This window comes from Musa acuminata, chromosome BXJ2-11, assembly GCF_036884655.1.
Source record: "Musa acuminata AAA Group cultivar baxijiao chromosome BXJ2-11, Cavendish_Baxijiao_AAA, whole genome shotgun sequence".
NCBI classification, from domain to species: Eukaryota; Viridiplantae; Streptophyta; class Magnoliopsida; order Zingiberales; family Musaceae; genus Musa; species Musa acuminata.
Genome location: NC_088348.1, coordinates 30620305 through 30636124, shown reverse-complemented (window position 1 = coordinate 30636124; position 15820 = coordinate 30620305). Strand labels below are relative to the sequence as shown.

General features: G+C 41.0%; 2 protein-coding genes and 1 non-coding gene across 6 annotated transcripts; 2 read left to right on the top strand and 1 right to left on the bottom strand.

Annotated features, from left to right (window-relative positions):
- The first annotated feature begins 65 nt into the window (after positions 1–65).
- Positions 66–7583, top strand: LOC103972091 (DNA repair protein RAD5B-like). 3 transcript variants are annotated; one of them, XM_065132378.1, is made up of 17 exons: positions 66–924; positions 1036–1161; positions 1297–1350; positions 1572–1724; positions 1895–2046; positions 2138–2222; positions 3272–3481; positions 3692–3835; positions 3938–4093; positions 4550–4617; positions 5442–5564; positions 5673–5772; positions 5974–6086; positions 6203–6758; positions 6839–6910; positions 6986–7084; positions 7181–7583. In XM_065132378.1, the coding sequence occupies exons 1-17, from the start codon at positions 370–372 to the stop codon at positions 7301–7303; spliced, it is 2889 nt and encodes a 962-aa protein (XP_064988450.1). In that variant the 5' UTR covers positions 66–369; the 3' UTR covers positions 7304–7583. The 3 variants fall into 3 exon arrangements, with proteins under 3 accessions (XP_064988450.1, XP_064988452.1, XP_064988453.1); XM_065132380.1 differs by having other exon boundaries at positions 649–919; XM_065132381.1 differs by having other exon boundaries at positions 786–924; positions 1040–1161.
- A 3950-nt stretch (positions 7584–11533) lies between these two features.
- On the top strand, positions 11534–13195 carry LOC135626772 (AT-hook motif nuclear-localized protein 20-like). Of its 2 annotated transcripts, none has more exons than XM_065132377.1 (2): positions 11534–11956; positions 12052–13195. In XM_065132377.1, exon 2 carries the CDS (start codon positions 12190–12192, stop codon positions 12901–12903), a length of 714 nt encoding a protein of 237 aa, XP_064988449.1. In that variant the 5' UTR covers positions 11534–11956; positions 12052–12189; the 3' UTR covers positions 12904–13195. The 2 variants fall into 2 exon arrangements, with proteins under 2 accessions (XP_064988449.1, XP_064988448.1); XM_065132376.1 differs by having other exon boundaries at positions 12049–13195.
- A 1467-nt stretch (positions 13196–14662) lies between these two features.
- Positions 14663–14733, bottom strand: TRNAG-GCC (transfer RNA glycine (anticodon GCC)). The gene has a single exon. It is a non-coding gene; the product is annotated as a tRNA-Gly (tRNA).
- Between the last annotated feature and the right edge of the window lie 1087 nt (positions 14734–15820).

Here is a 15820-nt window from a genome sequence, read left to right as displayed (position 1 = left end):
GAAATGTGCCATGATTGGCCACTGTCGTTATTGCTGTTTGCCAAATAATTCAACAAGGAAGTTAATTTATTTATATATTAAGTTAATTTTTACATTAAAGAATTACTTTTACCGCTAAAATCACCCGCCAACTTTTTACCACGCTGACCAATGCCCATCTTTCGCGCCCCAGGAAGCTGATTCGAAAGCAGATATCAGCCCCTTTCTCCCGCCATCTTGCGTCGCATCAAGGAAGCCTGCGAACCCAAGAACACGCGTCCCCGATCTATTTAATCCTGCGCGCTTCGATTCCTCCCAACTGCTCCTCGCCTCTTCTTCGGCTTCCTCCTCGCCCTCGCCGGACTCGTTGATCTGCTGGTAGCGGATGTAATGACGACCTACTCACATGAGCCTCGAGACCTCGCATTTGAGATGGCGGACATCCGATACGTTGTGGGATCTGGAATCCCCGATCGCGTCATCCTCCGAGCCCTGACTCTTGCCGGATGGAACACAAACCGCGCCATCAACATTCTCTTCGACACCCCCATGCTGCTGGCTGCCGACGATCCATTGCCTTTCGAATCCTGTGATGATGGCTTCCCCGGCGCCGCAAGAGCCCATTTCACCCCATACCTCAATCCGCGCCCGATTTCAGCTTTAAGACCTGATATCGCCTATCGGAGGCTTCAATCGTTCTCTGCTCCGGAGACAGCAGAGCTTGAAGAGCTTCCTGTGGATCCTGTTTGGTTTCTTGTGGCGAAGACTTGTGTCGCCGGCCTGTCAACGTGCAGAGGGAAGAAGCAGCTTGATGCCGACGAGATTGTACACTTCTCCTTTCCATCCTTCGAGAAGATCAATACGATTGGTAGGCGATGGCTGGGCTCAAAGACGGAAGCGGCAGTGTCTCAGATCGTGCGCTTCTCAACCAAGCGTGGTGGTGAGGTTCGTTGACTCATTGCTCTCACACCTTTCATGTTTCCCTTCCAATTATTGAACTCCAGCAATGATTTCATGGATGTTTACCTTGGTACTAAATCATCCCATGTCTGTCAGATAGGGAGGTTTAAACCAGAGTGGAGTAAATGCCTCATTCCACTTGTGGGGTCGTCCAAAGTGATGATTCGTGGGCGATGCGTATTCTCAACCGTGCAACTTAGCTTAATGCAAGAGATTAAAAGGGTTTCTAACATACCTTTGCTTCTCAGTTTTCCTTTAAGAAGTTTGATTAACTTCTTTATTATTGTTATTTTTTTTTTCAGCTTTACATTGTTTGCTAGATTACAACTGACAGTCTGAATTGCTCTTAATGAATAGGCTGACTTTACTCCTGAAGAACTTAAGAAGCGAAAGAGATCTCTAAACCTAGAAGTAAACATTTAACCCTGGTAGCATTTTCTTTGTGCGGTTTCATTCATGAGCATGAATTTTTCTTTGTTACTGCATTATTTTTGAAATGGTCTATGTTAAAACATATGTGAACCTCCTTTTATCTGGCTGATGCTGTTGCATATTTCAATATCGTGCAAGAATGTTTCATGTCATGTATTAATCATGGTATAACTCATGAATTCTATTTTAACATGTGTTAGGGTGCTGATGAAGATGAATCTATGCAAATAGCAGGCCTCAAAAAGCAACAGAGAAGGGGCCAAACTTATCCTGAACGAAGCAAGGGTGAGCAAGCAATCTCGGAATCATCTCTGAATAAACTTGTTGGGGCTGCTGAGATTTATGATTTAGAGGTATTTTCTTCAACATAAAAGAAAAATTCGGAGGTCATTTCTGAAGAAGTAGCATTTGGATTCCTCATGCTTAAGCACATTCAGCATCTTATTATAACAAGACAATTGCCCTTAATTTAAGTAATCACGTGGAAATATGAATTTGCCATTTCTTTGACAAAATTCTACAGGAAGCAGAGCCCCCATGTACCCTTGTTTCTGATCTACATCCGTACCAGAAACAAGCTCTTTACTGGATGTCTGAATTGGAGAAAGGAATTGATGTTGAGCAAGCATCCAAAACTCTTCATCCATGTTGGTCCGCATACAACATTCTTGACAAGTATGTAAAGTTATGAATTCTTATGTTGGACCAATGCCAGATCTATTGCCATTGTTAATGCTAATTCATTATTACTGCATGATTTTGGCAGAAGAGTATCTGCGGTGTACGTAAATGTCTTCACAGGCGAAGCTACGACTCAATTTCCAAGTGCTATGCAGATGGCAAGAGGCGGAGTAAGTGTGCTATCATGCTCAATGGATTTTAATTTGGGATTTGGTTTGGATGGAAGCTCATCAAAACCCTTAAACAACATATCATTTTCATTGATGAACAAAATATTATTTTATTTTGGGCTATTGCATATATGTTCAGTTGTAGAATGGAACAAACTAAGAGAAAAGCAGTATCAATCGTATCAGAGATGTGCACCATCTCAATTGTTGAAATATCCATTTTGATTAAAATCAGAATAATAGAGCCTGGATTGTTGTTGAATATAAGTTGATACTGAAGATAATTCTCTTGTGTATGTGTGATGGTTGAGATTTTGGGAATAATATGACCTGTGGAGTAACCATAGCTTATGTCATAAAAAAAGGCAGATTAAAAGATGGTATTTGATATCCTACATAGAAGCTAGCAATTTTCTACTTGAAAGATTGCTGACTCAATTGCATCTTTGAAAAATACCAAGCATACTTAATGATCCAGTATTATTATATGTAATAAATGAGGCAGTTTGTATTTCAGTAAGGAGAACCCAGTTTTTATAGGCAAATCCCAATAATGAATATATGGAAAAGTTTATGGTGGAACTTCTACACAGTTATTACTGATTGAGCATTTCTATCACTGTTTATTTGTATGAAGTTTTCTTTAGAACATTCTGATCAGGAAGAGTCTCCTAGTTTGGTGAAAGATCAAAACAATGTTACTTTGGACTGTCTGTCACCCTGTTGTTCCTATTTGAACTACATGACTAGTAGCAAAAATGGAGTCAACAAAATTGTAGGTAATTCAACATATCTGGCCCATTGAACATACTCTTTGGTTTAGATGGTCGTCATATCAAATGACTTTCTTGAATTGGTCCAGGATTAATCTGTCCTAATGTATTGGTCTCTGAATGCAGGAACTGCTTTTGTTGTCAATGTTTTATTTCTTTTCCAAAATTGGCCCACTTTAACATTCTAGGTTGCTCTTGGAATATGTACAAATATTGATGGTAGCAGTTGCTTTCTGGTGAAAAATGCATAGTTAACTAATGATGAAGTCCTTGTAGATCTTGGCAGATGCAATGGGTCTAGGGAAGACTGTCATGACAATTGCTTTAATACTTGCAAGACCCAGTGGAGAAAGGTCAGATGACCAGGACACTTTTATGAAGTGTGGTAAAGGCTCAAAGGAAGTGCAAAAGGCCAAAAGAAAATTTTCCAAAGTAAAAGGTGGCACCCTAATTGTGTGTCCAATGGCATTGTTGGGCCAATGGAAGGTGAAAACTCATCATCATCCCTTTCTATCAATGTTTATGAAATTTTAGCCCACTCAGAAATTTCAATTATTTTTCCTGATATGTGATTATGTTTTAGGCTACAGACCACCGGTATCAGATTATATTTAAATGCACTAGATTATATGTCCCTACTTCAATATGCCTACTTGAATGGAACTAGCAACCGTTCATAAACAAAAACCACTGCAGGATGAGCTGGAAAACCATTCAAAGCCAGGGTCATTGTCTGTCTTTGTTTATTATGGTGGTGACAGAATAAATGACCTTAAAGTGATATCAGAACATGATGTGGTTTTAACAACATATGGAGTCTTGGCATCAGCTTATAAATCTGTATGTATCATCATTGTTCTTCTCTTCCAACTTTTCTTCGTACAATCTTTGTCCTTTTCTTTTATGTCAATAAATGAAAGGCCATATCCTTTGTCAAACCAGGACCCAGAAAAGATTAGCATCTTCCATGAAATAGATTGGTACAGAGTGGTGCTAGATGAAGCCCACAGCATCAAATCATCAAAGACAGTAGTTGCTCAATCAGCCTACGCATTGAATGCATACTCAAGGTGGTGCCTAACGGGTACTCCTCTTCAGGTCAGTAATTATTTCATTTTCTTGCCTAGACTTCTGCGGATTATTTTTTTAGGGTTCAGGTTTGATTGTCCAGAAGGCTTAGAGTATGTATTATCCTTTGCAACATGATCTGCCAAACTGCATCAATCAACCAAATTATAGTAGTTGTTCTTTCCATGTGTTAAATTTGGTATTAGCAGTCTTTTGAGTGTGCCTAGGTTATACCATTGCCAAAAACCTCAAAGAAAACAGTTGTGGATAATGTTATTTCAGTCATCCCACGATTCCAATGAAGGAACACTATCAAGCATCCCACATTATGGCTGTCTAACAATTTTAATTGCTGCATATAGAATTTTAACGAATTCCAATTAGAACTTCAGCATTATGCTTGCACAAAAAAAGAACTCAACTTTGAGATGGTGAATGTTGTTACGTGTGGCTTATTAACATGGTTTCATATTATTGCGACTGCAGAATAGCTTGGAAGATCTCTACAGTCTTCTTTGCTTCTTACATGTTGAACCGTGGTGCAACTGGGCATGGTATGAAAAATTACTGTTCAATACTTATTGAGAATAGTGTATGATGAACAAACTAAATTACAGAAACTGAAGATTCATCAAAGGATATACTGATAATAAAATTGCCTAAGAAATTCTAACTCTTTGAGGTTAAGGTGAACTGTTAGATGATAGTTTTGATACCCTTCTGATAATTACTTGAACAAGAACAACACTTCGATGTTAATGGTAATACCATTCAGTTTATCTTTCTTTTTAGGAAATTGAAACTGGAAAACAGTTGTTTCCAAAATTTGGAATTTAACTGAGCCTTGCCTATATGAATAAGTTGTGAAATATATAAAATATGTTGTGTTTTATTCAAAATATATAAAATGAATAAATTTGGAATTTTGAGTATTTCATATTCATACTATAAAATATGTTGTATATTATATTTTGCATCAAAATATGCCACCTTCTTGAGGATGAAGTATTTTGTGTTTTTTCTATTATATTATTCTTCAATATAATGTATTTGACTATTGGAATGCCATATATATATATATATATATATATATATATATATATATATATATATATATATATATATATAGGTTCAGATTATATGGGCTTTGAAGCCTGAATCTGAAATCAAGTCAGATTGTTTAATCTCTAACATTCCAAATGAACTCTTGTGAAATTCTAGACCAAATTGAGCCAATGTAGGCTTGTTTGCACAACATTTGAGTTGCTGCATTTCCTAGTACATCTATCAAGTACATTACCAGCATATATGATAACTGGTATGCTTGTTTTGTCTAAAATTTTTGGCTTGGTTTAATGCTTCATTCTTCAAATTTCAGGTGGCACAAGTTGATTCAAAGACCTTATGAGGATGGGGATGAACGAGGATTAAAATTGGTTAAGGCCATTCTAAGACCGTTAATGCTGAGGAGAACAAAGGACACAAAAGATAGGAATGGAAAGTGAGTTTTCAGCATAATTTCTTCTAGATACCATTAAAGCTAATTTTGCTGAGGGGTATGTTGTCATTAGCTTAATTAGAACTACTTGATAAATTATTTATTATTCAGGCCTATTCTTGTTCTTCCTCCTGCCAATTTCCGAACTGTAGAATGTGAACAATCTGAAGCTGAGCGTGATTTCTATGAAGCTCTATTCGAGAGATCAAAGGTTCGTCCCGTGTCTGTTTGACTTTTTGTGTGTCAAGCTTTCCTAATGTGGTTGTTAATATGTATCCTTAAGTTATTGCATTTACCAATATTGAGCAATCAATCTGATGTTTAATTGATTGCGGTGGCTCCATTTTGGCATATAAAACCCTGTTCTAGTTATTTGTGATTGATATGCTTGCAACCATGAAACCTTGAACAGGTTAGATTTGATCAATTTGTTGCACAAGGCAAAGTTCTTCACAATTATGCTTCCATTTTGGAGCTTCTGCTTCGATTAAGGCAGTGCTGCAACCATCCTTTTCTTGTAATGAGGTTAGCTTAATATTACCCTTCTTTTTATTTCCACGGCAAAAAGCAATTTAATTCGAGATGTAGCCGAACTTTGCATGTAAAGTTCTCACCAACACTTGAATTTTCTATTCTGTCAGCCGGGGAGACACCCAGGAGTATGCAGACCTCAATAAGCTTGCCCGCCGATTTCTTGTAGCTTCCCATTTGAATCCTCTCCCCACACCAGCCTACGTCGAGGAGGTCGTCGAAGGCATCCGCAGAGGCGAGGTGACCGAGTGCCCAATTTGTCTGGAGTCAGATTCCGATGACCCGGTGCTCACTCCATGCGCCCACCGGATGTGCCGGGAGTGCCTGCTCTCGAGCTGGCGAACTCCAGCAGGCGGGCCATGCCCGATCTGCCGCAGCCCCCTCAGCAAAGCTGACCTTATCACATGCCCAAGCGAGAGCCGGTTCCAGGTCGATGTGGAGAAGAACTGGAAGGAGTCCTCGAAGGTGACAAAGCTCATTAAATACCTCAAGAGAGCTCAGAGGTCAGGGGAGAAGAGCATTGTCTTCAGCCAGTGGACTGCATTCTTGGACTTGCTTGAGATACCTTTGAGGAAAGGGATTGGCTTCCTGAGGCTCGATGGCAAGCTGAGCCGGAAGAAGAGGGAGATTGTGCTGAAGGAGTTCAGTGAGAGCAGAGACAAAATGGTAAGGAAGCATCCATGCTTAGATGGGAATAATTACGCTTCAACTGTTCGATAATATGTTCTTCTGTTCAACGATCTAAGGTACTACTTATGTCACTCAAGGCTGGAGGCGTAGGCTTGAATCTGACTGCAGCATCAAATGTCTTCCTTATGGTAATCCTTGCACGCTTAAAGGTGAATTCTACTTGTGGCAAGTGTGTTCAATTTCCTTTTGTTTGTCCAAAATAGGATCCATGGTGGAATCCTGCAGTGGAAGAGCAAGCAATAATGAGAATTCACCGAATCGGGCAGAAACGGCAGGTTCGAGTGAGGAGGTTCATCGTCAAGGTATGAGCGATGAACAATCTTGCTGCCGTCTATCTGCCACTCGAAGGATGTGGGTTCACGGTGCAGTAGTGAGATTAATGACGATTGTTGCTGCAGGATTCTGTGGAAGGGAGGATGCAGCAGGTGCAGGCAAGGAAGCAGAGGATGATTGCTGGTGCCCTAACTGATGAGGAAGTCAGAAGTGCCCGGATTGAGGAGCTCAAGATGTTATTTAGATAAGAAATGCCACTATTTGCACTAACAATATCTAAGCAGCGCACAGTTTCACAAAGTAGGCAGCTAAGAAGTCCATAGCTTCTACCCTCTTTTTGATTTCCACGTTTCGAGGGGAGTTTCCATCAAGGTTTTGAGGCATTCCTTTTGTAGATTGTTGCACTCAGAATGCCATTTTTGTAAAGTCTTTCCTGCCCGTAACAAGTCTGGATGGACTATGTTGAAAGGGTGTTTATATGGATCTTGAAATGGGGATTTAAAATGTGCAGTTAAATGTGGTTTATTATGCCTAGAATGTCTTTGCATTCAGTGAGAAGTAATTCTTTAGTTTCATAGGAAAGTTGGCCTTGCATTGTTACCGAATTTAGGCTGACAAAGTACCATTACGGTTCTTGTATGCACGTAATGCATGACATCGCCTTTTGATGTTTTGTTCATGGGAGTAAAATAGGTTTAAACCTACTCTCTTATATTATTATCTATAGTAGTGGATAGGTGGAGGGTGATTGTGATATTTTCTTTTCACACCATCCTTATGTTATTATCTATGGTGATTGGTCATCAATATGTTATTTATCATTTATTTTCTCCCTCGCCTAAGGCGAGCTTTGGGGCTCATGTCAGAGGGGCTCATGATAGGGTTATCGTCAACTTGTTCCTCTATAGCATGAATGAGATATCTATAGGCGCAAGTTGATTTTCTTTTACTCTTATGCTTCGAACATATTTCACCCTACGCTTTCATCGTAGTGGGTTTATTTTGGTGTATGTTAGGTTTCCCAACTCACATAATTTGGGCACATTTAACCTTGCTATGTTACTATAGTAGATTTATTTTGGCACGGGATGGGTTTCTCAATTCACACGTCTCGAGCACATTCGGACCTGCTTTGCTGTAGCGGATTTATCTTGTTACAGGTTGGATTTTTTAACTCATGACTCGAGCACATTTGGCTCGGCTCCATCGCAGTAGATTTATCTTATTGTGGGTCGAGTTTTTAGAATCACATGCCTTGGGCATATTTGGCCCTACGCCTTTGTCGTAATGAATTTATTTTAGTGTGAGTCAAGTTTTTTTAACTCATGCGTCTCGAGCATATTTAGCCGGTTGTAATAGTTTTATCTTGGCTTAAGTTAGGTTTTTCGACACACATCTTGGGCACATTCGATCCTACTATGTCGAAGTAGATTTATCTTGGTGCGGGTCTTATTTCCTAATTCACACGCCTCGAGTACATTTGGCTCTATACTTTCGTCATGGCAGACTTTGAGGTTTCTCTTTACCGTAGTAGATTTTGGATCTTTCATCATGGTAGATTTTTAAGTTCTTCCTCAACTATGGTAGATTTTGAAGTTCTTTCCTTTATGGTAGATTTTGAAATGTTTCATCTACTATGACAGATTTCGGAGTCCTTAAACCATCATGGCAAATTTTGGGTCCTCTTTCCATCATGGCGGATTTCGAAGACATTCCTCCAACATGATAGATTTTAAATTCTTTTGTTATCGATGTCTTTTGGGAATTGCCTCTGAAAGGACATTAGTCTTGATTATAGAATGAGAGAGAGTGATTGATCCATGTAATAAGAAACGTATTACAACAAGAGACATAAGACAAAATATGCTCGAGGCATATGAGTAAAAAAGACTCAAGCTGTGTAATAAGAAATCTGTCATGGAGGGGAAGCACAAAATAAAATATGTTTGAGGCGCATGAGTCAAGAAAACCCGATTGATGTAAGAAAAAACCCATCATAGTGGGACGCACAAGACAAAATATGTCTGAGGCATGTGAGTTAGAAAACTCGATCTGTGTAAGAAGAAACCTACTACAACGGGAGGTGCATGACAAAATGTGATTGAGATGTGTGAGTTAGGAAAACCCGACCGATATAAAAAAAAAATCCTGAGTCATAGTGGAAGGCATAAGATAAAATGTGTCTGAGGCATGCGAGTTAGAAAACCCGACCCTTGTAAGAAGAAACCTACTATAACGGGAGGCACAAAATAAAATGTGCTCGATGAGTGTAAGTCAAAAAAACTTGACCCACGTAATAAGAAACTTACTACGGTCAAAGGCATATGACAAGATGTACCTGAGGTGTGGAGGTCAGAAAATCCAACATTCTCCTCTACGATGAACAGAGGAGGAGACCGCCTCAATAACGAGTAGAAGAAGAAGGGCAGGTCGATAATGGACCACCGCCGCATCAAGAAACCTAACCCCCTCCTCTGTGACGAATAGAGGAGGAAACCATCTCAGCTCCTCATGCAGCCTACCTTGACGACAAGCAAAAGAAGAGGGGCAGGTCAATGATAGATTGTCGTTAGATCAGGAAACACAACCCCCTCTTCCACTTGAGGCATGGAAATTAGAAAACCTGACCCCCTCCTCGCGATGAATAGAGGAGGAGACAACCTTGACACCACCCGTAGCCCAAGGTATGGAGGTCAGGAAACTTGACTCACTCCATGACGAACAGAGAAGGAGACTACCTCGACACCACCTATGACCCACATCAACTCCTCTCGTAACCTACCTTGACGATGAGCAGAAGAAGAGGGGCGGGTTTGCGATGGACCATCACCAGGTCGAGAAACTAGAACCCTTTCCCCCTAGTGAGCAAAGGAACCCACCTCGCACCACTTATAGCTCATCTTGACAGTGAGTAGAAAAAGAGTGGTAGGTCAATAATAGACCGTCACCCAAGACATGGAGGTCAGGAAGAAATGGGCCCCCTCTGCCTAAGGTGGGTCCTTTGGTGATGGAAGGGGTAAGTCGGTGATAGATTGTCACTAGTAGTGCTTGCACCTCTCGTTTGTTGTCTTTATCGAGCCATGGAGGTTGAGAAACCGACCTCATCATTGTTGACCTCCATGCCCAAAGGAGGGTCGGATTCAAGTTGATAAGGATTGATCTGTTATCGAAGAGGGCTTGTTGGCAAGAAGCAACCTTGTTAATGGACGAAGGTCATCGATTCAAGACATGAGTCAAGTGCCCGCTAACCCTATCAGCATCTACCTAATGTGCGGAGTTAGATGATCAATCAAATAAGCATAAGCTTAACGTGCCAAATGAACTAGACTTTAAACTTATAATCCCTCTTATGAGAGCCCTTGAAGCATGCTTGAAGGGCGAGGGGGACAAATGATAGAAAGAAAACTATCAGCCAATTATCATCCAGCATGTGACCTCCACGTGGTGTTCAAGATAAAAGGAGAAGATGGAGGCCACCCTCCATGCGTCTAGTCACATGGGCATGAGTATAAGATAGGCGATTATGGTCTGCTCTCCCCTTGTTGCTCACATGGATAAGAGACCAAAGGGAAGCTGTTGGAGACGATTAAAGACTACCTTCTCGTATATTATTCTATGAAATATTTTATTTCACTATCACTAAACATAAAAACTTATTTTCAACACAATAAAAATGAGATCACCTTTTTGACCACTCATATCCACACTCATATATCTCGAACTATTAATTTATGCATCGGAGAGATCGAGTTAGGAAACCTTTTCTGACCTAGATTTTTGTATAGGTGATATCTCGGGAGCTTAGAGGCACTTTGGATAACCCCAAGCCAAACCAAATCAAACTGACTAGGCTGTCAACGACTCACTCCCGTAACTCATATAGATACTGATGTGGCACATGTCGAATTGTCCACGTATTATTCTGTTAATTATTTTACTAATTAATTATGACCGATAGGTTTTGACCATAAATATATATTTCTTTTTCTTCAGGACTCTTTTTAGTACTATAAAATCATATCACTTATGTATCAAAGGGATCTAGACGAAAGAATCCAACATCAATCTTACGTAGGCACTACATCAAGAGTTCCACCTCGGTAGATCGAGAGTTCTACTTCGACACTTCAATACCACTTCGGCAATTCAACTTTCGTACACCTTAACTCGGATCAACCTGCTTCCACTTTGGGCTTGAGCTGCTCATATCTTTCCCAGCATTAATTCAACTACAGACTATATGGCCAGTGATGCTATCAAATCTAGAGAATAGTGTTCTTGCAGCAAGATCTATCTACGGTGAGGGATTCGTAGATGGTTTCATAAGAGATTAGTCAGCTTTGGAGACCGACGAAGTCGCTATTTCAATCAAGTGGATATATAGTCACTAGCATATATGCACAAAAAAAACACATCCTTTCCTGCCGTTTCTTCTTCTCTCTCTCTCTCTCTCTCTCTCTCTCTCTCCCTCTCTCTCTCCTCTTCCATGTTCTCTTCTCTTCTCGATGCAACCCATGCCAAGGCACATACCACCCACCCCAGCTCGCACCAACACAAACATCTAAAGAAACTCCCCACCAACATTAAACTACTCCATGTTTTCCTCGGCCACACATCTCTCTGTCCCTCCAAGAGCAGGTCAGGCTTCTCTTTCTCCTCCTGGTGAGTGGCAACATTTGCTTGCTCCCATTCCGTGTAAATCAAAAGAGGAGGAAAAGTACAGACACACGTTACTGACTTCTCCTGCGCATAGATCAGCTTAAGAGCGATGGAGCTGAGAGCTCCTTCTGTTTCGTGTAGATGTTCATTAAGGTCCTTCTTGCATCCTTCCTTCTTCGCGATGTAGGTCAAACTTGTTTCCTGCTTCCTCAATCATATATGTCTCCGATGCTATATGCTTGGTAAGTAAAAGGACTTGCTCGAGCTTAGACTTTTCCTCTCAATTTTCTCCAGAGGAGAACCTTCTTCCTATTCGTTTCTTTTCTGGCATCAGTAGGAGAAGGAAGAGAGAGACCTGAAGCCAGAAGCTCTAGTGCTTTAGACCGAGAAGCTGGCGAACCCTTGGTGGGCAGGTAACCTCGGTCTTCCCGGAGCCGAACCGGCATCCACCGGCCCCAAGAAGCTTGGTGATGGGATGCCCTCTAAGGCGCCCGAGGTCTTCGCCCAAGCCGACGACGAAGACGACCGGCACAACGACGACGACCCCAGAGAAGGAGCGGTGGAGGTCGGCAGCCGTCGCCCTCGCGGGCGGCCCCCTGGATCGAAGAACAAGCCAAAGCCCCCCATTTTCATCACCCGCGACAGCCCCAACGTGCTCCGGAGCCACGTGATGGAGGTCGCGGGCGGCGCCGACGTAGCCGAGTGCATCGCGCAGTTCGCACGCCGCCGGCAGTGCGGCGTCAGCGTGCTCAGCGGCGTCGGTACAGTCGCCAACGTCACCCTTCGACAGCCAGCTGCACCCGGCGCCGTCGTCACCATGCACGGCCGCTTCGAGATCCTGTCGCTGACTGGCACGTTCCTGCCCGGTCCGGCCCTGCCGGGTTCCACCGGCCTGACCGTCTACCTCGCCGGCGAACAGTGCCAGGTGTTGGGGGGCAGCGTCGTGGGGTCGCTCCTCGCCACGGGACCCGTCATGGTAGTCGCCACGACGTTTGGTAATGCCACCTACGAGAGGCTGCCACTCGAGGGGGAAGAGGAGGTCGAGGAGGAGGAAACAGGAGGCGGCGGGGGATTACTGGATCCCTCGTTGCTGAGCATGTACAACCTGCCGCCGAATCTAATACCCGACGGCGGGCAGCTTGCTCACGACGCGATCGCACGTGCGCATGCGCGCCGGCCGCCATACTAGTTAAAGAGAAACCGATGCGAAACGAGGACGAAGGCAAAACCTTCTCCGTGTTACCATGCATGGTTTTGGTGAACACTTATCGGTGTCCTTTTTTAGCTTAACATAGCATACAATTATGTTGCACAATAATCAAAGATCAGAAACTTTGAGTTTGGGAAAGCAGCTGCTTCAAGGCTGTCTCAAGCAAGATATGCAAAGCTGAACCTTCCAAAGCTTCTGCGAGTGTTGCATGAAGTGTTCTACATGAAACTCTGTTGATTCTTATAATTCTCTTCTTATGTTGTTGCTACCAGGAAGATGATGGCTAGGCTGACAATTAAAGTGTGGCGTCACCCTAACCCCCCCCATTGCATATATTTTTTTATATCCACTTGGCTGACTCATGAAAACTGCAAGTTATATATTTTTTTTTCTCTTCCTCCCAATTGTATATGAAGTTGAATACACTTGAAAAGGATGCAACGATATATAAAAGGAGACCTAATTTTCCTTCTTAGTTTCATGAAAACAATTTTGATTATTAACTGTGGATATTCATTGCAGTGGAAGTAAATTTTGTTTGTTCACTGGTAATAATAAGATAGTTATGCTAACAAAGGAAAGGCTTTCTTTGATAAAAAAAAGTCTTAAACCTGATCTTTCTCCAACTAAGATATTGATACAATTATATTCCTTAGGCAAATCAAATCCTTTAACAAAACGAAGAGTGCCACAGAAAAAGAAGATTAGGAAAAGCCAGAGATTGAGGGCAAAAAAATTTCTGCATAATGACCATCAAGATTGATTGCTAAGTAGCTACCTTATTCCCTTTTCTATACTCTAAACATATATCCATATTGATGATTCATTAACTAATTCTCTTGATCACTAAAAATTTATATGCCATATAAATGAAGATAATCAAATGAAGGCTAATGACAATGATTTTAATTCTAATGATGTGGACTAAATTTATCTGCTCGACTAATTTATTACATCAGCCGGTAATGTATACCAGCCTCAAAAGTTTCAGTGCATCATTAGGTGAAACTACGTGTTTTCCATGACTTGTAAAGGCCTCGAGCACTTTCTTTTGATGGTACTTGTTAACGTACGTTATTATATTTGGAATGGTTCCGGTAGATTAGCTGACATATTAAAATCAGAAGCATACATCAGGAACAAGTAAGAGAGAGATTGGCTAACCTCTTAATTCATGATGCTGCAAATGATGGTCTCTCAATGTAGGCGAAGTTGTGATGCATCTCAAGTGATAGGCTAATCTTTTCATCTTTTCTTTTCCCTCACATGAATTTGCAATGCACACAGAAAGCCCCACCTACATCAAGTCAACAAAAACAAATGAGCAGGTCCTCATGAAACTGGTTCTTTATTCACTAGAATATGTCATGAAAGATGCTGCCTCATATTTCTTTATGCATCGATTGAACTGTAGACATGCAATAGAATGATCATTGCTGTCCCACATGGATTCAATTGAAGTACTATATTCGATCCAATATGTCATTAATCAAAGGCAACTTGGATATTACATTCCAATGGTGAATTTTCAAATCCATGCACCCTCTTGGTGGAATCATTGCATCCACTGATAACAAAAAAAACACCTCTTCTTCGTCCGTAACACACATGATTCCCCACACCTTTGTGTCACTTTCCCTCATCAGAATCTGCTACAGCTTGGAAAGATATCCTTGAAACATGTTGCGATAGTAATATATATACAAAGTATCTGAAAACAAAATCTTAAAACACATATTGCACCAGCCGGGAATCGAACCCGGGTCTGTACCGTGGCAGGGTACTATTCTACCACTAGACCACTGGTGCTCGATATATCATCACACTCTCAAATAATTAAATATCTATTTATCAAAAAAATCAGCTACCCACCACTTATGCTCTAAGCATAAGCAGATATTTGACTTAGAATTTAGATGAATATACATGTGACAATCACATCATCATTGAGATGTGATCGTATTCAGAACCATCCATAATGTGTTCAGAATTACATAGAAGAGGGCTAGCTTCGGTCTTTTTGAACCGTTCGTTCATCAATATCGAATGCTACAAGATATGATTCACCAGTATTCTTATAATAAAGGAGTGGGTGGGAGTTGTTTAGTCGTCATGTCCGTTCTCTTTCACACTCGAACAACCATCTTTTCTAAGAGTAATAAATTTACACTTTGTACGGCGAAAAGAATGCAAGCAAACGTGACCACAACCAGTGCCACAATGCCTACGGCCTCGTCAGTACAAAAAAAAAAAAAAAGCATTGATTCCATGACTACTTGTAACTTAGACATGATTCAGATAGAACCCGAAAATTAATGTTGACGTCCCACTGCATGCACTGTTAATATTAGATGCGATGCATCATCTGTAAGTGAATTAATGAGGAAGGTCAACCTTTACGTTTGTAGATGAATACCACAAGGAATAAAATTTCATCCTCAATATAAAAGGTAAAGAAATCAGCAGGAATTTAATTTATCTATAAGCACTCAAAGTTATCTGAATGTGGAGTATCCTAAATTATCTGCAGTGTGGCAAGCAAAAGTTGAATAAGGATCTGTTTGACAACACTACAGCATGATGGCAAGAAAAAGTTCACCAAGATGAATGTCATACTTATGATGGACAACTCAAAAGGGTGAGCTTATGCAAATATATGTATGACAAGCCACACTTTATCAATATACCTTCAGAAAAATCACCTCTTAGGCAAATATATTAATGCTTAGTCATCAGTACTCTTTCAACCTCCAGTATATCCATCAGGAAAAAAAAAGACCCCTCTCTAAGTTCAGAGTTCGGTGAAATAATCGATCGAACCTATGTTTATTAACTTTTTAAAATGTCAGTCAAAAGTTATATCAAGAGAAGTGCTAGTGCTAGAGATAAATTGGAT

What these genes read in the sequence shown, in the direction of transcription:
- LOC103972091 (XM_065132378.1), top strand. Translation starts at nt 370, where the DNA reads ATGACGACCTACTCACATGAGCCTCGAGACCTCGCATTTGAGATGGCG. An exon ending in TGGCATCAGCTTATAAATCT is followed by an intron (nt 3,836 to 3,937) that starts GTATGTATCATC and finishes TTGTCAAACCAG; the next exon opens with GACCCAGAAAAGATTAGCAT. An exon ending in ACAAAAGATAGGAATGGAAA is followed by an intron (nt 5,565 to 5,672) that starts GTGAGTTTTCAG and finishes TTTATTATTCAG; the next exon opens with GCCTATTCTTGTTCTTCCTC.
- LOC135626772 (XM_065132377.1), top strand. Translation starts at nt 12,190, where the DNA reads ATGCCCTCTAAGGCGCCCGAGGTCTTCGCCCAAGCCGACGACGAAGAC.